This window comes from Phallusia mammillata, chromosome 4 (assembly GCF_965637545.1).
Source record: "Phallusia mammillata chromosome 4, kaPhaMamm4.hap1.1, whole genome shotgun sequence".
NCBI classification, from domain to species: Eukaryota; Metazoa; Chordata; class Ascidiacea; order Phlebobranchia; family Ascidiidae; genus Phallusia; species Phallusia mammillata.
In genome coordinates, this window is record NC_137255.1 from 7151735 (window position 1) to 7174643 (window position 22909).

At 35.9% G+C, this 22909-nt stretch overlaps 4 protein-coding genes and 1 pseudogene across 5 annotated transcripts; 4 read left to right on the forward strand and 1 right to left on the reverse strand.

The window, feature by feature from the left end:
- The first annotated feature begins 2157 nt into the window (after positions 1-2157).
- LOC145222675 (lactadherin-like) lies at positions 2158-4039 on the forward strand. Its single transcript, XM_080088852.1, has 6 exons — positions 2158-2218; positions 2809-2877; positions 2994-3023; positions 3104-3241; positions 3410-3588; positions 3827-4039. Exons 1-6 carry the CDS (start codon positions 2158-2160, stop codon positions 3962-3964), a joined length of 615 nt encoding a protein of 204 aa, XP_079944978.1. The 3' UTR covers positions 3965-4039.
- Positions 4040-8186: 4147 nt separating this feature from the next.
- On the reverse strand, positions 8187-9444 carry LOC145222676 (lactadherin-like). Its single transcript, XM_080088853.1, has 6 exons — positions 9430-9444; positions 9295-9328; positions 9106-9135; positions 8901-9038; positions 8512-8690; positions 8187-8324 (listed from the first exon to the last, which is right to left on the reverse strand). Exons 1-6 carry the CDS (start codon positions 9442-9444, stop codon positions 8187-8189), a joined length of 534 nt encoding a protein of 177 aa, XP_079944979.1.
- Positions 9445-12190: 2746 nt separating this feature from the next.
- Positions 12191-14806, forward strand: LOC145222677 (uncharacterized). The gene is made up of 5 exons (XM_080088855.1): positions 12191-12277; positions 13124-13179; positions 13360-13414; positions 14263-14434; positions 14562-14806. The coding sequence occupies exons 1-5, from the start codon at positions 12191-12193 to the stop codon at positions 14804-14806; spliced, it is 615 nt and encodes a 204-aa protein (XP_079944981.1).
- Positions 14807-15287: 481 nt separating this feature from the next.
- On the forward strand, positions 15288-16863 carry LOC145222678 (ankyrin repeat domain-containing protein 22-like). Its single transcript, XM_080088856.1, has 4 exons — positions 15288-15405; positions 15927-16030; positions 16416-16525; positions 16680-16863. The coding sequence occupies exons 1-4, from the start codon at positions 15288-15290 to the stop codon at positions 16861-16863; spliced, it is 516 nt and encodes a 171-aa protein (XP_079944982.1).
- Positions 16864-17015: 152 nt separating this feature from the next.
- On the forward strand, positions 17016-21718 carry LOC145224074 (transient receptor potential cation channel subfamily A member 1 homolog; annotated as a pseudogene). The gene is made up of 12 exons (XR_013859555.1): positions 17016-17191; positions 17275-17355; positions 17583-17663; positions 17751-17922; positions 18072-18214; positions 18450-18590; positions 18646-18846; positions 19192-19332; positions 19414-19491; positions 20639-20707; positions 20899-21078; positions 21194-21718. The product of XR_013859555.1 is annotated as a transient receptor potential cation channel subfamily A member 1 homolog (transcript).
- The last annotated feature ends 1191 nt before the right edge of the window (positions 21719-22909 follow it).

Genomic DNA, 22909 nt, shown 5'->3' on the forward strand with positions numbered 1-22909 from the left:
TCTCGTCCCAGGTGGCAGATCTGAAAAAGTCAAATCCTACGGCAGTACTTTGCTCTTTTATGTGTGACTACGTAATGTTGGTCATAGACAAAATAAACAAACATTAAAAAACGATAACAATAAAACAACACTGGAATAAAACTGTGGGAAAGGAAATAAAAACATAAAATCGGAGTATGTGGAGAAGAAAAGGAAACAAGGCTATAAATTAATTGTGTAGGGGGGCTGGGAGCCTGGACTTCGAGGTGTTATAGTTCGAGATTGGTGGTATTGCATCAGTAGATGCGAACGGTATTTTTTCCTATAGGAGGAGCGTGCGAGCGACTTTGTGACGTGTGGTACTTCTTCCCATACTTTTGGACCTCGACATGCATTTAAGTTTACTTCTGCCTAGGTGTCGAATCCATTGACTTATGCACGAGTTTGGATAATAAATAACTGTCATAATAACATTTCTACTATATTATTTTACACATAGATTTATCAACTCGACCATGAAATATTTCATTTAAAAAGTACATTTTGTACAGAATAATCTGACTCATAAATTTTTGTTATTTTTTCAACGTCGTTGTATTGTGCTTACAATTTGTAGCCAACATTGTTATTGTACAGTTTGCCTTAGGCATCTTTAAATTTGCATCAGTGCACGGTTTAATTGATGTGTGTTGAGCTGTTGGTTGCCACTGCAGTCTGAATCATTAGCAAACAGAGTATGCGATTTCACAGTTTTGTTGGGCATCTACAAGGTTAATCTTGACATCAATTAACATTTGCTATGCGAGGAAGCAAAGTGATTAACGGACAACTAAAACCGTTTGTTTACACACTTTGATAATGTTGTGTGCAAACTGTAGCAAAGTGAAAATAAGCTATGTTTTCTGCATTAGGTGGGCGAGAAACGGTTTGATTCAAAACAATTTGTTGCTGTTTATGGTTTTATAGCATTGTTGTGGGAACAAGAATTTTGGTTTTTAACGGAAATATTATTTTTCTACTTTGTCAGGGCGAAGATTTGTAAATATGGAGAGACTACAATCAAAATCACATTTTAAAACATCATCTTTGCTCAAGTTTTTGTTTTGGATCACAGAATTTATTGAGCTCTGTGTGTACTAATGGAATGCAATTGTTTTTCTCGATATGTTTTTCCTTAAAAACAGCATTGCTTGCACCCTTATCTGAAGTTAACATACGTTTAGCTGCATACAAAACAATTTATTATTTCCGTTCGAAACTAAGTTTCCACTCTTGTAAAACATATGTAGGAAATGTGCATTGTTGCGTTAATGTATGGAGTGCTAAAAAATATAAACAGTGGTAAATATAATCTATTGTTTTTGAACGAATTGTTCGGTGCTCTCCATATGCAGAAAACGTGAGATTTTGTTAAAGCATCGAACCAGAGTTGTAAACGGGCTCGAAGCTGGAGCCCAAACCCGGCCCGAACGTAAAGAACAGCTGCCTGAAGAAAAAAGTAGAACTAGTAAAAAAAGTAAAAAAAACAAGTAAAAAAAAATCATTTCCGTTTTAAACAGTAGTTCCTCCTCCCACGATAATGCTCAAAACCATAAACAGTAACAAGCTGTTATGAATTAAAGCGATTCACGCCTGCCATATGCAGAAAACATGGCTTGTTTTCAGTTTGCTACAGTTTGCCCAGAACATTATTAAAGGGTGTACATGTAGACAAACGGTTTTAGTTGTCGATTGAACACTGTGCAACCTTGGCATAGCAAACGTCGATTTATGTCAAGATTAAAGCTATGTATGCAAAACACAATACAATCGCATGCACTTTTAGCTAATGATTTAGACTGCAGGGGTAACTAACAGCTCAACAACTAAAAATTAAACCGTCCACTGATGTAAATTTAAAGATAGCTTAGGCAAACTGTACAGTAACAACGTTTTGCTTGTAAAAGTTAAGATTATTCTGTGAAAAATGTACATTTTCAATAAAATATGAATAGGCTACACAAATATGAACTAAACAGAACTAATACATCAGTTCGGGTAAGTTTTCCAATTTATTGTTCACCCACTTGATACAACGCATATAAAAGTTCAACACCTAACGAAGTCCCTAGGTCAAGCTGGATGTTAATGGCCGAGTTGGCAAGTCTATCGCTAAAATAATATAGTAGAAATGTTATTATGGTAGTTTTTTATTATGCAAGCTCTTCTACAAACCAATGGATTCGACACCATGGCAGAGGTAAGCTTAAATGCATACAAACTGAGGTTTAATTAAAGTATTAAACAGACAACTCAAAACAGCCATTATTTCCCCTCAAAACTTTAAAAATTTTGCTCCCACCATATGTAGAATACATTCATTGTTGCTTATAAGTTTTCATCAGGGAAGCAGGAAATGCTAACATTTGTTTCCAGCTGCCCAACAATACAATCAGAGAAGAGGATGTGGTTACGCGTTCGGTGGTCGTTATTATTATGTACAAATCAATGTTTTCTTTTCCTCCAGATGGATGTGTGCATTTTTACACTTCTTGCTCAATCGCAAATGATATAAAATGAGTGCTAAAACTGTTATAATTTGGTTGGATTTATAGAGCAAGATACCATTCGGACAAGTCTTTTGTGCAAAATTTAAACATCGACGCTCTAACTTTTCAACAAAGAATCAGGACTTGTTGATAAATATATTGATTTAGTGTTGGTAGTTCAAAACGATGACGATGATTAAGGTTGCAATTCTGCTTTTGGCCTTGACGGCTCTTTCTTGTAAGTGGTTGTTTATTGACATGTGGTAACACTTTCAAAGCTTATAAATGTACTTGATTTTAGATGGTTGTGGTTGTGGATGTGGTTGTTGCGGCGGGTGTGGAACTCAAACATGCTCAAGCAACGCTAAAGGTATGAAGTCGTTTCTGCTATAAATAGTGTGTAGATTAAGCTTTTTGATAAATCGAAACATTCTTTGTTGAAAATCACGAAGAAACTTATTCCTGAAACGTGTAATTTGTTTGTAGGTAGTGCCGTGAGTGAAAGTAAACCAGCAGGTTTGTTTTTTGCCTATTTTGAATACGTTTTGCCTCAATTTCAAATATTATTCTTTGTCCAAAACACATATGATTTGCAGGCTCTTGCTTGTTGGGGTTGAAGAGTGGTGACATACCGGATAAAGCTATCACTGCTTCGTCGTACTACAAATCCTTAGCCTCTTTTGCTCCTCAAAACGCAAGACTCGATAGTCTAGGAGGGTGGGCTAGCGAATTTGGTAAACGCTTAATTAGAAAACATTGTAGTATTTATCTTCAACTTAAAAACTTTGAAACAAAATATATATTTTTTCAAACCATTTTGTTATTGTTTCATAAAGACTAAATGAATTCCATCCCAAGTATAATAAAAGTTCCTTAAGTTTAAGAGATTTGTTTGTTTGCAGCTGAAGCGGGTCAATGGATTGAAGTTAGTTTGGAAAAGGCAACATCTATCTTCGGAGTGGTCACACAAGGACGGCATGACAAAAGTGCAGCCCAATGGGTGACCTACTATAAAGTATCCTACCAAGGTCCCTATGATAGTGACTGGATTCCTGTCAAATATGATGATGGAAATGTTCGGGTAAGAGTAAAATTATGTAGCAATATAAGATGGCCTGCACATTTCTGGCCCTCATGACACGCTCCGTTATATGCATAGTGGGACTAAATGATATTTTTGAAAAGCGTTGCTGTCCAACTATGCCCATTTATGCAGATTCCACGGCTTAATTATCTACCACTTACATTTTAACCTGTTTTCAAATCAATTGCTCACGAGCGTGTAGATCTCTTTAAACGCGATTGTACTTTCACCGCAGGTATTCAAGGGAAACACCGATATCGATACACATGTGACCAACAAATTTTCGAAACCAGTTGTGGCCATGAAGATTCGTATTCTGCCCCAAGCCATGCATAATTGGATGTCGATGCGTTTCGACCTCTTGACCTGCTAAATATGTGTTGGACGTAAATGATGCATACATCTGTTAACCGCAGTGCATATGATTTGGTCTTTGTTTCTGCTGTAAATAGCCTAAAAAACATGTAAATATTCAAGAAATTACACTCTTAAGTTAGTAACACAATTTGTAGGTGTCTGTGCTTCATTACTTCCGTCTCTCGCGCACTGAAATAAAACATGTAAACAGAAAAGCATTGGTGTGTTTTGACTGAGGCTGCACTGTTTGCATTAGGTTGTGTTTTATCGTTAGATTATAACAGCACATGTTAGTTTTGTGGACGAAAATATTGCTATAATTATAATGCATACATCTTTTTGACAAAATCATGTAGTTTTATTTTAATTACCGCTATATATAGATAAACATCAGTAATTAGGACCCTCATATTCTTTTATTTAAATTGACAGTGTTCATATATACTGTTAAGTTTGTAAAACAATTTGTAGGTGCGTGCTTTATTACTTGTACAACTGGTTTAGTGTACGGATACAGGTTGTGCACTACTTAGTTGTGTATAGATGTTTCGTAACGTTTCTGAGCCTGTTGTATAGTTGTTAGTTGCAGGAGAGTTTAATGTAAATGATAATTCTGCTTATCACTAGTTTGTGTATAAACCTGTAAAATAATTTGTCGCTCATCGACAACATTTAAACGAGCAAGATGTAGGGTGTGCGAGAAAGAGATTTTTCTTTTAATTTGGTGGGCTAATCTACATTGGGGTTTGAAATAGATAACATTTAAAGATAAACTTTGGCAATACACTGTGATCAGAATGCTATTAGAATACATGCATGATTTATAATAATAGCTTACTTTATTTGAAAAATATAGACTGTGCTTCCCAACCTTTTCAGCAGTGATTCCCAACCTTTTCCACCTCCCGGCCCACTTTTCAAAGAAAAAATTTTTGGCGGACCACTGTTTCATATTGCGACAAAACCACAAGGAAAAAAACGCAAAAAAATAATAACCGCACAAGCAATACTTCTGTTAATCTGATTCGATATGATGAGATCAATTAAGTCGGAGTTTATTGGAAAACAAGCTTACACGCAATGCAGCATTTAATGATTCAGTGTTAAGACTGTTTTGTGTCTTCGATTTCGTTACAGTTACTAATACAAGTAGTGTTGTGATGCTACAATTGCAGTTTAAATATTGTTTTGACGTGACAATTGTAGTTTGTTTGTGTTATAAAGCTTTGTTTAACATGAAATCTTATACGGCTTTCATAGTAGCCTAAGCAATATTCTATTTTAGAGTAATATAGGTAAACTTGAAAGTACGTTCTCACGAACTGTGTAACTTTTTTTAAGTTTAATATTGGTTTTGTAATAGTTGAAAAAGCTTCGCGGCCCACCAGAAAGAACGTCGCGGCCCACCGGTTGGGAAGCGCTGGACTATAGAACAAAATATTTTTGGTCGTTGGTGAGTCATGGGTTCGCTTAATAGGTTCAAATTGTCGGCAGCAATGAGGCTTTTATGATAACATTTCTGTATATGTAATGCATTACTCCTGTTCGAAATTACTCCAGACACCGTTGAGTTCTTGTTCCACGACAATGCTTAAAAACATAGTTTGTAACAAAATTGTTTTGAATCAAACTGTTTATCGACTGCCATATGTGCGAAATATGGCTTGTTTATACATTGCTACAGTGTGCACACAACTTTATCAAAGGTTTTAATTGTCGATTTATCTCCTTACTTCTTGGCATAACAAAAAAACGCTATGGATGCCCAACAAAATGCATTGAAATTGCATACTCTTTTTGCTAATGATTCAAACTGCAGTGGTAACTATCAGCTCAACACGTAGAAGTTAAACCGGGCACTGATGCAAATTAAAAAAAAATAGCTATAGCAAACTGTACAATAACAACGTTGACTACCAACTATGAACACAATGTAACGACGTGGAACAAAAATAAATATTTTTGAGTCCTTGTTAAAGTTAAGATTATTCAGTGAAAAATGTACTTTTTCGAAAACATGGGTAGGGTATACAAATTTGAACTAAATAGGACTAATGCATCAGTACGGGTAGGTTTGCCAGCTTATTGTTCACCCACTTGATACAATCACACATCTGCGTCCAAGACCTAAGGACAACCTTAGGTCACGCTGGATGTTAATGGTCGAGTTGATAGGTCTATGTGTAAAATAATATAGTAGAAATGTTATTGTGGTAGTTATTCTTCTTCCAAACTCCTCTTTAATTGAATGGATTCGACACCATGGTAGAAGTAAACTAAATGCATACAAACTGCGGTATGACTAAAAAGGTAACTCAAAAGAGCCATTATTTCCCCTCAAAACTCTAAAAGTTTTTGCTCCCATCATATGCAAAAAACATTCATTGTTTTCTATAATTTTTTTAGGGGAAACAGCAAAGAACGCTTGGTAATACAAACAGAGATCAAATTGTTGTGATTAAAATCTTTTCGCGCCAACCTAAGTAGGAAATGTGCACATCTTTCTTGCTAACATTTGTTCCAAGCTGTCCAACAATACAATCAGAGAAGAGGATGTGGTTACGCGTTTGGTGGTCGTTATTGTTTCTGTACAAATCAATTTTTTCATTACTCCAGATGAACATGTGCATTTTTACCGGTCTTGCTAAAGCACAAGTGATATAAATAAAGTGCTGAAAATGTTAACATTTAGTTGCCTTCAAAGCACTAGTTACAATTCAAACATGACTTTTGTGCAAGAAATTTAACATTGGCGCTCTTACTTTTTACAAAGCATTAGGACTTTATTTATAAATATATTATTAAGGCAGCCACTCTGCATTTTTCCTTGACGTCCCATCAGTGGTGGCTAGTGCTTAAAAATACTGAGGGTACTGGTCCTAGTTTTTAGCTCTAATAAACCAGAAAAACTGCAAATATATAAAAAAGTCACGTTCCTAGGTGTCATTGTTATTATAGAAAAACAAAAATGCAAATGTGAACTAGTAAGTGATCGATCCATTGTGACGTTATTATTATATCAACACGAAGTGATGTAGCAAGAAAACACACGCCACACAGGCTCGAAAAGTAGTAGCGGTTGCAAATACGCGAAACAAAAATAATGAAGAAAAACATTGATTAAAAAAGAAGATCGGAAAGAGAAAAAATGAGAAAGGTTATGACAATGTCCACCTACTAAAACACTTTCCATTCAGCGATTAATCAACCGTTTATTTTTACCCGCGAACGCAAATATTAAATTGAACAGAAAAGTAATGGTAAGGAGGCATCGATTAACCTTCCGGTTTTCGAGTCAAGATGCCCCCCCCCCCCCCCAAAAAAAAAACGTAATTAAAGAAATAGAGTTACAGGATTTGTGTTGCACAAAAGAAAAAAATGGAAATAAGCTGAAGAAGACAATAATACAGTACAATATACAGTAGAATTGGAAGTTTGGTGAACAATGGAACCGCGAAGTAACACAACATCAAAGACGTAGTATTGATTAAACAATGACAACAACAAGAAGCAAATGTAAAATGAAAGAAATATGTATAAATAATAAACACGAGACAAAAAATCCAAACTATGCATCACACTATCAAAATCATAAACTTAGTAAACACGAATTGTCGTGCATACAACTACCAACAAGGGATGCGAGGATACACGCATTTGAAAACAATAGTGGTTTAACCGTCAACATTTATAGTTTTGCAATAATGTGGCTTTGAAGGAGTGTAAACCAAGGTTTCTAATTTTAGTAGAAATATCGTTCCAAATTTTTGGACCACGGCAATGTAAAGACTTTTGGCCGAGGGTTGTTTGAAATCTAAGGATGAACCTGTAAAATTTTCGTAAAAATTCATCGAATGTCGAATGTTTTTTAAAACTCTAAACTGTTTTTGTTAGTAGCCTACATTGTCTATTACGCCAAACACACAATTGTTGCCAGTCAATGTTTAGCCATTGTTGTGTACAACTTATATTAAAACGATACTTAAAGAAAAGTTCCCAGGTCGAGTCAAAAACACACAAATGTTTTTCTGTCCAAATGTTTTATTTCACAACACCAGAGGAGCAAGCAATAAAGCACACACCTACAACGAACTTAACAGTATATATGTACAGTGTCACTTTAAATGAAAGATATTAGGGTCCTAATAACTGATTTTTACCTATTTGTAGCCATAATTAAGATGAAACTACATGATTTTGTGTAACACATAAATGCATTATGTACGTCAAACACACATTTAGCAAGTCAGAAGGTCGAAACGCATCGACATGTAATTATGCCAGGCTTGGGGCAGAATACGAATCTTGGTGGCCACAACTGGTTTCGAAAACTTGTTGGTCACGTGTGTATCAATGTCAGTGTTTCCCTTGAATACCTGCGGTTAAAGTACAAACGCGTTTGAAGAGATCTAACCGGTAGTAAACAATTGATTTAAGACTTGGAAATTCAAGCAATTTTTTTTTAAATGTAAGTGGTAGACATCTTTGTTGTGTAAATTGCATAAATAGGCACAGTTAGGCAGCAAAAAACTGTAGGTTAGAGTGACATAATTTTACCCTTACCGCAACATTTCCGGCAGCATCTTCCACAGGTATCCAGGCACTATCATAGGGACCTTGGTAGGATACTTTATATTGGGTCACCCATTGTGCTGCACTCTTGTTATTTCGTCCTTGTGTTACCACTCCGAAGATAGATGTTGCCTTTTCCAAACTTACTTGGATCCATTGACCCACTTCATCTGCCAACAAAAAGAATCTCTTAAACCAAAGGTAAGGTATAATACACAAATGCTATTTTACAACTTTTAGTATAATTGGGGTGAAATTTGTTGAGTCTTTCTTTTTGAAACAATCAGAAAAAGATTTGAACAACAATTAAAAATCTTTCGTTCCAAAGTTTAGCATGAGTTAAAGTTAAATACGACGATGTTTTGTAATTATGAGTTTACTTTTTCCGCCAGCCCACCCTCCGAGACTATCGAGTCGTGCAGTCCGAGGAGCATGAACGTCTAAAGATTGGTAGAAAGACGAAGCAGTAATAGCTTTGTCCGGTATGGTACCACTCTTTAACCCCAACAAGCAAGAGCCTGTAAAGCGTATTATTCGAAAATTATACAGAAAGGATTCAAATTTCAAAATAGAAACAAAACCAACCTGCTGGTTTACTTCCACTTACATCACTACCTAAAAACAAATTACATGTTTTACGACTAAGTTGCTCCGTTTTTTAAGTCTGTTGTCGGTTTATGGTTAGACCAATATCAACTAAATGTAAATTACGTAGTAAATATCTACAACGACTTCATACATTTAGCGTTGCTGGAACATGTTTGAGTTCCACACCCGCAGCAACATCCACATCCACATCCGCAACCATCTAAAAATCAAGTATTTTTATTACCTTTAAATATGTTAGCACACGTCAACAAACAAACACTTACGACAAAGGGCCGTCAAGGCAAAAAGCAGAATTGCTACCTTAATCATCGTCATCGTGAAGTCCTGATTTTTTTAATAGAGAGCGCCGACGTTTAAATTTTGCGCAAACTCTTGTCCAAATTGTCACTTCAGACACAACTAAATTTAACCATTTTTCAACACTGTATTTATATCATTTGCGCTTAAACGAGAACAATAAAAATCCACATATCCATATGGAGGAGAAGCCAAAATTGATTTGTACAGAAACAATAACGACCACGAAACGCGTAACCACATCCTCTTCCGATTGTATTGTTGGACAGCTTTGAACAAATGTTAGCAAGAAAGATGTGCACATTTTCTGCTGCCTGACGGAGCGAAAAAGTAGAAAAAAATACCATCTCCGTTTTAAACTATAGTTCTTGCTCCCACGACAATGCTCAAAACCATAAACAGTAACAACTCTCCATACTTAAAAATCTTTGCCCTGACAAAGTAGAAATACAATATTTCCGTTAAAAAGTTCTTGCAGCCACAACAATGCTTGCTAAACTCCAGATGGACATGTGCATTTTTACCGTTCTTGCTAAACTCCAGATGGACATGCGCATTTTTACCGTTCTTTCTAAAGCACAAATGATATAAATAAAGTGCTGAAAATGTTAACATTTAGTTGCCTTCAAGGCACCAGATACAATTCGGACATGACTTTTGTGCAAGAAATTCAACATTGACGCTCTTACTTTTTACAAAGCATTAGGACTTTATTTATAAATATATGATTAAGGTAGCAACTCTGCATTTTTCCTTGACGTCCCATCAGTGGCGGCTAGTGCTTAAAAATACTGAGGGTGTTGGTCTTAGGTTTTAGCCTTAATAAAACGTAAAAACTGCAAATATATACAAAAGCCACGTTCCTACGTGTCAATTGTTATCATAGAAAAACAAAAATGCAAATGTGAACTAGCAAGTGATCGATTCATTTTGACGTTATTATTATATCAACACAAAGTGATGCAGCACGAAAACACACGCCACACAGGCTCGAAAAGTAGTAGCGGTTGCAAATACGCGAAACAAAAATATTGAAGAAAAACATTGATGAAAAAAGAAATCGGAAAGAGAAAAAATGAGAAAGGTTATGACAATGTCCACCTACTAAAACACTTTCCATTCAGCGGTTAATCAATCGTTTATTTTTACCCGCGAACGCAAATATTAAATTGAACAGAAAAGTGATGGTACAAGACATCGATTAAACTTTCGGTTTTCGAGTTAAGATGCCCCCCCCCCCTCTCCCAAATAAAAACGTAATTAAAGAAATAGTGTTACAGGATTTTTGTTGCACAAAAGAGAAAAATAATGGAAATAAGCTGAAGAAGACAAAAAATGCAAGACAATTCACGAGAATTGGCAGTTTGGTGTTAAACAATGGAACCGCAAAGTAATTTTTGTCATCCATTATAACACCTAAATGTTTCATTTTTGGTTGACGAGATATATTGTTGTTGCCGAGATGAAGCGAGAAGAACATTTTGTCACAAGCATGTAGGATGTTTTGCTAATATATGGGGTCAGTTTGTTTACTTTGGTTTGCAGATTGCTTAAACTCCTGTCAGTCATAATGAGATTAGTGTCATCTGCAAACAATGTTGTTTGCAGGTTGCTCGCAAGTGGGAGGTCATTTATATACATTTAAAACAGTAGAGGACCAAACATTGAGACTTGTGGAATTCCGCATGTGACGGATTTAACAATTGACCTAACCCCATTGATCCATGTGAATTGGTACCGGTTGGTTAAAAGTGACTCAAATAAGTTTAAAGCTATACTAAGTATTGCAAAAAAACGTTGCATTTTGGACAGTAAAATTTTGTGGTTTGTGGTGTCGAATGCCTTAGTTATATCTAGTGAGATTCAGCATGATGCGAGTCCCTTATCAGCATTATACAGAAGTTCATCATGTATAGCATGGAGAGCTAGGATAGGGGAGTGATCTCTTCTAAATGCAAACTGTTGTTCATAAAATAATTTATATTTTTCGAGGTATAGATAAAGTCGGCTGTGTATTATATGTTCAAATATTTTGCTGTATGTGGATAAGAGTGATATGGGCCTGTAGTTTGTGCATTTATTGACTGGTCCTGATTTGTGGATTAGTTCAGCAATTTTTAACGTATCTGGATAGATCCCCTTGCGAAGACTTGCAAAGATACCCTACGTCTACTTGGCAAGTAATGTTAAAGTCATGTAGCCTGTTTGACCAAATAAGTCACTTCATACCAGTCTCTAAAAATAGCAAAGAGGCTATCATTTCATCTTCAGTAAGTAGATATGCTGCTGCACTAATTAGTATGCGCCATCACCATATGACTGCAAGTTGAGCACCTTTTACAGTTGTGTGTTTTCGTAATTATAAAGTGTTTGATAGCAGAAAAGTTCGAAGAGAATGTGGTTTCCTCTCATTTATGGTTTGTGTATTACCCTGTAATGCATTGCGTTTGTACCCAATTGTCGTTTACGCAGTGCTAGGTATTAAATAGTATCGTTGCTAAAGAGCGAACCGCACACAAAAAACATGAACAGACGGTCGCGTGATGCTCTGCTAAGATGTACGAGCATTGTGTTTATCAGTACGCTTCCTCGGTGAGTCATTCATGCACGCAGGTGCGATTAGGAAAAGCATTACCGTTGTTGTTGTTTTGATTAGGGATACGAAGCACAAGACATACACTGTAAACACTTTTGTGTTTAATCCCAGCGCTCTGATTGTGTTCATTTGTGTTTAGCCGCCATAGAACTAAGTGTTTGGAAAACCATGAATAACTGCAGTACAAGACAAGAAGATGTTGAAAGTATGGTTGTTCAAATGGAAACTAATGAAGAGCCACATAGTTTCAGCCATGTGAGTTACTTTCTGTTAAGCCCAAGCCATTTGGATGTTAAATGAATAGTTATAATGTACCATATGAGGCATATGATATGACAGAAATTATACAACACGAGGGTATTTCCGCAAACGAAAATTCGATTGAAGTAACTAACGAATTTGCTCGTGCTCATCTGTGTTAACAAAATACTTCCAACTACAATGCCTCATCAGAGTCATCACATTGTAGTAATCCTTATGGCATATTTTCTCTCAGAATCCTTCAGAAACTTGTGTGTTCTAACTTGTGAAAATGAACTTGAAAGCAGGGAGTCGAACCGATGGCATATGGGTACAGGTTCGGTTCGGGTTCACTTGTTTTTGTTTTTAAGGGTTCGGGTTCGGTTTAGGTATTTAAAAATGTAAGTTTTCGGCTTCGAGTTTTGTTCCAGTTCGGGCAAATTATTCGGTCCGAACCGGTTTGCGGTTTTTAAACCGGTTTAAATTTTTATTCGTTTTAATTTACCCATCATCTGCTTGGCCTTAGCAAAATCCAATTTTTGCCCGTGCACTGTTATTTTTGACACGCCCTGTAAGTGTTATTTCGTGTATTCTTTAGTACGCTGTTTTGAAGAAAAAAATCACCAAATATAAAACAGACTGCATTTTTTACTGGTTCGGTTCCGGTTCGGGTCCAACGCCAAACAAAATATGGGGTTCAACTCCGTTTCGGGTTTTTAGGAAATCGTAATAGGCGGTTCGGGTTCGGTTCGGATTTAAAGAAATTAACCGCTCAAACCGGTTTGCGGGTTCGGGTTCAGTTCCGGTTCGACTCCCTGCTTGAAAGTAACTGTGTTTGTCGTAATACAAATATATTTTTAGGCTCAAGGTAAAGCCGAAGAGATATCGCTTGACGAGATTTCACCTTCGCCCGGTAGGTGAGTAAATCTGTGAAGCTTAGCAATAAAGCAAAACAAACTTAGATATGGTAAACATATAGATGTGTTGTTTTCCTATTTCCACCTGGTGTTGACTAAAGTTAAATTCTAGAAATTCGTGCGTCGTTTTTACATGTATTTTTTTCTCACATGTGGTTTGCTTATTCATATCTCTTTTAGATCTATTGACACAACATCCAGTGTTAAGGATGACGATATTGCTGACCTTAATGAAGTAAGTTTTACATTGTGCACTTTTCAAAGAACTTTCACGTTGTTTAAAACAGAGTTGTAAGAATAAAATTTGGGCACGCACGCAAACGTACAAATCGGAACTCACTTTTTAATTAAGAAAACGAATTAGGCCGAACAATTGGTTAAATTGTCCGACAAATGATGTTAAGCTATGCACGAGTAAAGTTAGAACCCGACCCGAAAAGCTATATCCATTAAAGGGGGTTTTATGTTTGGCCCGATTCTGCTCTCTGACCGAATGTTTGTTTTTGGTCCGATCCCTTTGAAGGCGAATTTGGCAGAATTCAGCAGGCCAGAAATTCTAGCTGGAACCCAACCCAAACCGATAGTACAACCCTGAAGTCTGACCCATACCCGAATCGTTTTGGTAAACCCGTTTAGGCGCGAAAGTATGATTGGCATACACGAAAGCCTTCAAAATGACTGCTGTACAGAATATAAAAAGAAGACATACAACATGGACAATAACCGACAATCGCTTAACCAAGTTTTACGGCTGTTTGACATTAGGCAAGACCAGCGTCAAGCTTTTTGTCAGGGTAATTACGTTTAAAATAATACGGTCATATGATGTAAAATAAGGCCCGAATTAGCCCGAATCGACTTATAACTCTGGAATTCGGTGCATCACAATTAGAAATAGCTTTGAGATGGAGGAATTTTATATGTATAATATCTTTGTGATTCCACATTTGTCTGTCGTTACAACAGTATAACAAATGACAAGTCCTAGAACCAGCTGGTTTGCCCCTTATGGCATAAACCTTTATATTGGTGGATTATTTTGCACTTTTGCTGCATTATTGGATTGACTTATTCTTTGTACAGATAGCATGGAGTGGAAACGTAGAATTGATGCGATCAGCAATTAGCCGACTTGATGTCTCGCTCGTTGAAGAACTTATGAACAAGCAAAATGATGATGGGGATACACCCTTGCTGTCGGCGGGTCGATATGAAGAACTTGAGATGTGCAAATTTCTCGTAGATCAAGGAGCGGGTGAGAAGATATTGCATTTTATGGGGGGTTTAAGTTCAAATCAAGACAAAAAAACAGTTTCTGTGACGGGGAGTAAGAATGAAAAACAAAATAAAACACTTTATTATTGTAAAATTATCGTTTACAGATGTCAACATTCAGAATGAGGAAGGCCAAACGGCCCTTAACCTTGTGGTGAATGATGGATTATTTCCGAGGGTAGATGTACCAGACATCAAAACTTTGAAATGGTTGTTGGACAACGGTGCTCTTGTTAATATCAAAGATGCAGTAGGTTGTACACCACTTTACTATGCATCACGTGATGGTTATGTTCAATGCATGGAACTATTGCTTGATGCATCAATTCGTGTAAGTATTGTTATATTGTAGCAAACTTGACGATAGATTTTTTGAACTGAATTTGTATGTGTACGAAACTGTAGAAATATTGGTTTTAGTTCAAATACCAAGGCCTAGAAATACCAGGTTGGTCGTAGTAAGGGTTTGACCGCAAAAAAAGCCTTTCAATGATCTTCAAAGCATGCGCAAGTGCTTGTTTCGTAATTTTTGTTGATGTAAATTGTTACTGGTTTAATATTTATGGCAATATTTTTGAACATAGCGATATTTCTATGTTCAACAAAGCGAATTCTTTGCAAATGTTCATTAACGAGTATTCAAGACCTGTGGTTAATTTTGTGTTTAAAGTTGAGTGCTGACTGGTATAGTGTAAGTCCCTTTAGCCCGCAACACTTTTTTACAGGATATAGATTGTAAATATACATTTTCTTTGCATATTCCGCTGATCGAACGCATTATAATACTTTATCAGCCCGCCGGTGCTGCAGAAACAACTTTCGACAAGTTTGATATGTTGCTTGTTAACGAACAATTCCGCAAGCATGACAAGAGTGGCCTAACCTTCCTGTACTACGCGGCAGCACACAAAGATATTGAGATTTTCAAACTAATTGTAGAGAAAGTAGAAGGTGAGAACTTGTCGCCATTTCATAGGTTTCAATTTTAATCCCGACTTAATCGGTGCAAAAATATTGATGATAAGTAATCTGGAAGCAAGTAGATTAAAAACCGATTTGTTTTTCAGATTATTTACTCAAATATTAATACTTGTCTGATAAAAAAATTTAATGTTAATTTAAATTAATCTTAATCCGTTTTCAGTTGCGTTGTAAATCTCATTCTACTTGGGGTAATATTTGGATAGATTATACCGCAATTTGGATTTGCAAGTTTAAAAACGTTTGTTTCAAGACTAAAATCAGTTAGCTTTGGTATAAAGAACAAATGTTTTTCGCTCATGCGCAAGCATCTTCAGTATCTAAAACGGCCACACGACTAGGATTAATATTAAAAAATGCATTAATGATAACATAATTGGAAATGAATCCCAGGAATATTTTTTTAATATTAAGGATTTGCAATTTGTATGTCGTGATTTGTAACATTTCTGTTGTACATAATGTAGTTAGAATTTGTTTGTTTGTAACAGATATTAACGTTCGTGATGAAAAAAACAGATCTGCTCTCCACTATCTAATTGGTTGGACATTCCGAGAGAACAAAGACATCAGTTTTGTAAAAAAAATTTTGGAAGTGAGTAACTGGTTCCAATTGGCATAGCACCGTAGTACGCAAACGCATAAACGGCTGCAATGAAAATATTGTTCAATTTTTTGTTATACTTGTATGTTACATTTTGTTATAATTGCTTTTTTGCATCTTTTGGTGGTTTAAAAACACACTTACGAATAGTAAATGCATTATCGGACAAATATGTTTAGAAATATGTGGTTTGTATCAAATGAAAGTAGAGACAAGTGTTGCTGTTTCTGAGGAAAAGTTTACAACTGTAAACCTTACCAAAACACTCACAAAAACTTTTTCAAAGATTTGTCCGATACTGATAACAAATTTTCAGACACAAGAACCTTGGGACACATATGTGTGATGTATTATTTGCATTGACCATGTTCTGCAGGTTATGTTAGATTCGGGAGCTAATGTCGATGCGAAAGAACTATATGGCGCAACTCCACTCCATTTAGCTTGTGAGTCTGGTCACCCTGAGATAGTTCAAGTTCTTCTACAGTGAGTGTAGTACAAATAACTTTTTTAGCCACAAACCGGTGACACAAGAAGAAATTGACTGTATAAACGAGTTTAACCAAAACTTTTTGTTCTGCTCAATGACTTTAAAGCAAACAGTCATTGTATTGCGCAAGTCCATGTTTGTTTTTAACAGATGGAAAGCTGATGTAACTCTTTGTTCGATGGGCAACAGATGGAATGCGTTGGATATTGCGATTGAGTTTAGGAATGAATCGTGTGCTTGTCTGATAATAGAGAAAGAAAGGCAAAAAGCTTTAAGAAACAGTAGCAGCAAAGATGAAATTAATTGTAGGCCAACGATTTATTACATGAATTAACAGACAGAAGAAAAGAAAAATGTATAATTTTTCATTATGTTAGTTTATGAAACTATTAAATTTTCTCAATCGTTTTTACTAACTTCCCAGGTATGCAAACTGTACCATTGTACATGTCGGAACACTTAATTCATATTTTGTAACAGCTGTGTTCTTATTAATGTGCTCCTTTCTCTGCAATTATTTCAAGTATTTGTTGACAGTTGATGGTGAATTTAATGACACTCCAATGAGAAGGTTGATCAGAAAGATGCCGGTAATTGCTGAAGGAGTTTTTGCAAAAAGCATTAAAATTAACGATATTCCTGTTGACGATAGATTACATCAGGTAAATTTTAATTGTATGTCACCTAAAGTTACTGCTTGTGTTTATTCCTTTCTGGTTTGTCCCTTAAATGTCTTGATCTACAGCTTAGGTTTGATTACGAATATTTGGATGATGAATTTTTCAGTACGAGTTGGCCCGGGAACAATAAAGCTGACAAGGTTCTCGTTTTATTTTTACCAACCAAATTCACAGCAACATTTTATTTAAACCCATATTTTTTTTTTTTATATTTACTATTTTAATTTTCACTAGTTGACCCTCAACTATTCTGGTTAACTAACTTCTTCTGTGGTGCATTAATTTTGTATCTTTTTAATACTCAGTGTGTACAAAAGTAAATTTAGTAGTAACAAGTATAGGAAGCACATCCCCAAAAATAATGTTTTAACAGGAAAATGTAAAAGACAAAGCTGCAGTTCCATACTCTGATGATTTAAACTTTCTCAAGAGAAACCATCCATTAAATATTATGGTAAGTATAATTTGATGCACTATTTATGGCCTAAAGATTTTCTTTATTATAGTTATGTAAGACACACATGGTAATTTCTCTACACAGGTTGAAGCAAAGCGAAAGAATCTCTTGCGCCACCCACTGGTTCTTAGTATGTTAAATTACAAGTGGAAAAAGTTTGTGAGGCTTGTGTAGTGTATCAATTTGTCGCTCTACTTGATGTTCATGGTATTTTTTAACATGTACATGTTGACGATGCCTCCCCCATATTCTATTGGTAAGTTCATGTCTCGATACACACAAAGTTGAACTAGTAATATCTTGGAGCAGTTGCTGGGCTGTCGGGAACTTTAACTAACTATAGTTTTTTTGCACTCTGACAATAAACCAGATCCAAATTACTAACAACAGCTAATTTCCACACAGATTCGGGCAACGTGACATCATCATGCGTGGCAATAATCACTGAAGCGCAACCGACATTTGGACGTTGTTATGACTACAACTCATTTGGAATTGTTGCCAAATATTTTGTCATTGTCCTCGCAGCAATTAGTTTATTAAAAGAGGTGAAAAAATAATCTATGGACAACCTTACATATACATGTCACAACAATAAAATCAACTATCCACTGTTCAAATTCACAATCGTGTTAAACAGAAATCATATTTTGCGCTAAAAAACGGACCAGAGGTTTTCTTCAATTAGGATTTATAGTGTGAATGTGCCCTATTCACTTGTTTAGAATCTTGAACCTATAATAACCCATTGATTATATATCTATAAACAAAAAACTTTTCCAGTTATACCAGGTTTACTCACAAAGGATTATTTATTTTCAACACTTCACAAACCTTCTCGAAGTTTCGCTTTACGTTCTTGCGATTCTCACTGTTTATTCAGACACAAGTTCAGCTGGGCCAAACTACTTAGGTGTCAGAGAGGTGGGTAACTTATATCTGCAAACTAGACGTTTTTTGAGTCCTTTGTTGCTTACAGGATTGGCAGTGGCAGGTTGGAGCAGTCAGCATTTTACTATCGTGGATGGTTTTGATCATGTTTATACGAAACTTGCCAACATTTGGTATTTATGTTCTAATGTTTACCGAAGTTCTTCAAACATTTACGAAATTTTTTGTCGTCTTCCTTCTCTTCATACTGGGCTTTGCGTTTAGTTTTCATTGTTTGCTGCAAAACCAAGTGAGTTGCATGCCATTTTTGCACATTGTTTCAGTTCAGTTTAATTAAAAACAAAATTACAATGACTAAAAAACATGTTGTAGAATGAAACGTAGATATTTTATTGCACAACATTCCGAAAACATGGAATTGACCGGCCTATTCCCCAATATGTAAATGCGCTATTTTACTCATGATGACAATTGTTTGTTTTTCGAAATGCCGGAGTAGTGAAATATCAACATTCTATTCAATTTCTTTCGTAATAATGTTAAGATACTCTTCAAATCCTTATCTTGTGTACATAAATCTCTGTTCAGGGTTTATTGCATCCTTATTGTGTGCTTTTTTGTGTTTGTGACATAGTATGCGTTTCGGGAATGGTGGAACGCGTTGATCAAGACTTCACTCATGATGACCGGGGACCTTGGATTTGAAGATATTTTTGTGGCGGAAGCTGAGGCGATTGAGACTGGAGCAGACAGTCACACAATAAGTGTTTCCAGAGTAAGTTAACAAAGGTCGCCCATGTTTCAGACTTATGGTTATTTCTTTCATCATTTACAACTTTAATTTTGCATTCCACAGGTAAACTACCGACCTGTGTCTTACATCCTTTTTGTGATCTTCGTCATTATTATGAGCATCATTCTGATGAACTTACTGGTAAATGCTTTGGCATAAAACTCCTGTACAGTTACTAACAAATACACTATTATAGGAACAGACGCGTAAGGGCACTTGCCGTTTAGTTGCTTATCGAACATACAAATTGTATCTTTTCTTATGTCCGTATATGGGTCAGACCATTCGGCAAAGTTTGACATAAACAAAAAAATTTGATCGGAAATTATCCCCGGGAGTGCCCTGGGTTCGAGCCAGTCAAAAAAAACAAGTTGTATCTTTTTATTGAATAGGGCGACGTTTTTACATTAAATATTGTTTCAGATTTAATACAACGCAGTTGTACTAGATACAATTTGTGTACGCAGTAACTTGATGTGGTATTCCATCAATATAAGTATTGGCGTTACGGAATTATTTTGGTAACCCCGAATTTTAGAGAAAGTTATTTGGGAGCAAGATCTTTAACGCGAAACCTTCTCAACTGTCCCGATTGTATTTTGATAATTGAGGCTACCTGCCTAACTCGTAAAACGGTCCAAGTCCCTGCACTAACGGCTTATCGCTAAAACCAAGTTACACTACTGGTGACTTCACTACTGGTCAAATAAAATATATTATTAATAAATAAACATATGCTGTTAAATCACGTGACGTCAGGATACAATACAATACATTACAACACAACGGCAGCACAATGGCACCAAAAACCCCCCACACTTTGCCGGGGCCAAGAGAGAAGTGGTTCGTGAAAATGTGTGAAAATATAACACGAGAAAACCAAAGCGGAGCTACAAGAAGTGAAAGAAAAACGTGAAAATAAATATATCCAAGCAAATTATTCAAGAAAACAAACTAACATTATGAAACATAAATACACATATATTAATAGAAAATAAGGTTACTGGAAAAACAGTTGCAACAATTAGATATCAAATAAGCGTGAGAATAAAAGTGCGAACTTAAAGGTCAATAACGAAACTAATTAAACACCGGTTCACGTTACATTTGAAGCTATGTATGTTTCAAAATTTCCCCCTTGCCACATTTTCTGCCCGCGGCCTATATACGCAATAATATAGAACTCACCTCTTCAAGTTGCTTTTGATTATTTAATTCCTAGGGGAACGATCGTTACGTGCGATTACTCAATTTCTGGGACCGATACATTGAGCTTTTGTCATTACAGGTCGGTCTTGCAGTCGATGACATTCAAGGTGTACAAGAAAATGCAGAACTTGAAGGTTTGGCAATGCAGGTAAGTGATGTGTTGACATAAGGTTACACTTTCCACAAGCTAGTAATACTTCTGCAAACTGTATCGTTGCAAAGGTAAGGTAAAAGGATGACACGGATAATTCTTCTTCTAATTGTTACATCAGTATGTGCATCTACCCGAATGCGACATGTATTCATAACTGTTGTGTGCCTTGACAATGTGTTTTGCAGGCAAAACTAACTCTGGATGTCCAGTACTCATTGCCTCTGTTTATTCGACGCCGGGTTTTACAGCAGAATCGACAATATTTTCCCAATTATTACCGCAAAAAGCCGACTTTTATACATTGGTGGCATTCGGAGAAAAATTTGAATCACTTAACCATCAAAGAAGCTCTTAACCCTGAAAAGGTTACAAACCACTTTTTTGAAAAGTGAAACGAAATAAAAATGCTTTATTGTATGTTTGGACTCATTTTTAATGTATTTATTTTGTTCAGTTTTTCGTATTGTTTGCATTTTCCAGAACGAGCGCGACAAGATTGAAGATCAGGTTGTCTCCCTTAAAGAGAAAGTGGGATCTCTGGATGAAAAAGTCGAGTCCTTAATGGTATCACTTGACAACCGTTCAAGGTCAACGGAAAGTATGATTTCAGCGATCATGTCACATTTGGATGTCGGTGGGAACAAAAATGACAACAATGACGTCAGCAACTCGTGACGTGTTTGTTTACTCCATGCCTAATTTGAATTATAATATTAGTTCAATTTGATTTATGATTTACTGTATATTTTCCAAATATTGTTACGCAAGTGGTTAGTTTTTGTGTAACTAAGGCAAAACAAATCCGTTTTGATTTGAAAATGGTTTGCCTATCATTTGTGTACAAGTCTTTTTCAGTTTTTTATTCGGATGTTTAGATAACTCGTATGTATATTGGTTTACTTTAAGCTAAATGTTCAGTATCTGTCAAAAAGTATAACGATGTTTTCCCTATAATCGTATCCGTAACTTTTATCAGAAAAGATGATTTTGTAATTTAAAAATTATCATAAAGCTTTATTAATATACGATGCAAATTATCGTGAAAACAAAATTGTGAGCAGTGTGTGACTATGAATCTTACAAACTTTATTACATTATAATCTAATTCGACAATGGCACAACTGTACAACTTCACTATGACACAAGTATATTACTTCATCACGATCATCCCGATGACCAAGCTAGGAATGCCTCTAACAGGACTGTTGTACAATATCAGCTACGCACGATACGTCAATATTAAAACGAACCCGTAAAATGAATGTACAAAAAGTGCATAAAAAATAAAGTAAATTGTACAATGTTATCTGCTCATACAATTAATATAATGCTGGTGATAGAAACTTCTGATTTATCACTTAATTCAAAGACAAATCACGTATTTGAAATTAGGGCCATGAAGTCTAGATTTTAGATCTCTGCAAATGTGATTGTTAAAAGTCCAGGTGTTCAAGGCAAACATTGAGACACACGTGACAAATAGGTTTTCCGAATCGGTTTTGGCCAGCAAGATTTGTATTTGGCTCACAGGCTGGCATAACACCCAATCGAATTCTTTTGACTTGCTAAATATGTGTTGGACTTAAATGATGCATACCTCTGTTATCCAGCAGTTCATATAGTTTGGTCTTCGTTTCTGGTTTATATAGCCTAAAAGACATGCAAACATACACGAGCAATTAGAAATTTAAAGTTACAGTGTATTAATACACTGTTAAGTTAGTAACACAACTTGTTTATAATTTGGGTCTCTGGTGCACTGAAAAAAATCCACATATATTCAGGATAATGTTGGTGTTTATTTGAACGGGGCTGCAATGTTTGGATTAGGTTGTGTTTACAGCACAGGTTAAGATTGCAAACCAACGCTACACTTTAACAAGAATGGTTTTTAAACATAATTCATTGCAATCTGGTGGTATTTTGTTGTTGAGTTTGGTTACTAACACCACAAAACAGACATACCACGCCACGTGTGCAGGACGCTGTTTGCCTTCATGGGAAAGTTTAAATCAGTCACGTGTGCACCAGGAAATACAGCAACATCTCCCACATTATGAGCACAACGTTTTGGCTATGGTCGGCCACAAACCAAAGTCTTATTTAATTATACGGCCTAAAATACAAGACTTGCAAAGATACCCTACGTCTACTTAGCAAGTAATGTTAATTAAGCTTGTTTGACCAAATAAGTCA

Bases quoted from the DNA above. Each gene is read 5' to 3' on its own strand.
- LOC145222678 (XM_080088856.1), top strand. From the start codon at position 15,288: ATGTTGCTTGTTAACGAACAATTCCGCAAGCATGACAAGAGTGGCCTA. The intron at 15,406-15,926 runs GTGAGAACTTGT...TGTTTGTAACAG, and splicing joins AATTGTAGAGAAAGTAGAAG to ATATTAACGTTCGTGATGAA. The intron at 16,031-16,415 runs GTGAGTAACTGG...CATGTTCTGCAG, and splicing joins TTGTAAAAAAAATTTTGGAA to GTTATGTTAGATTCGGGAGC.
- LOC145222677 (XM_080088855.1), top strand. From the start codon at position 12,191: ATGAATAACTGCAGTACAAGACAAGAAGATGTTGAAAGTATGGTTGTT. The intron at 13,180-13,359 runs GTGAGTAAATCT...TATCTCTTTTAG, and splicing joins ATTTCACCTTCGCCCGGTAG to ATCTATTGACACAACATCCA. The intron at 14,435-14,561 runs GTGAGAAGATAT...TATCGTTTACAG, and splicing joins TCTCGTAGATCAAGGAGCGG to ATGTCAACATTCAGAATGAG.
- LOC145222676 (XM_080088853.1), bottom strand. The intron at 8,691-8,900 runs GTAAACTCATAA...TTTTGTTGGCAG, and splicing joins AGGGTGGGCTGGCGGAAAAA to ATGAAGTGGGTCAATGGATC. The intron at 8,325-8,511 runs GTAAGGGTAAAA...CTTTAACCGCAG, and splicing joins ATGCTGCCGGAAATGTTGCG to GTATTCAAGGGAAACACTGA.
- LOC145222675 (XM_080088852.1), top strand. From the start codon at position 2,158: ATGGTAGTTTTTTATTATGCAAGCTCTTCTACAAACCAATGGATTCGA. The intron at 3,024-3,103 runs GTTTGTTTTTTG...TATGATTTGCAG, and splicing joins GAGTGAAAGTAAACCAGCAG to GCTCTTGCTTGTTGGGGTTG. The intron at 3,589-3,826 runs GTAAGAGTAAAA...CTTTCACCGCAG, and splicing joins ATGATGATGGAAATGTTCGG to GTATTCAAGGGAAACACCGA.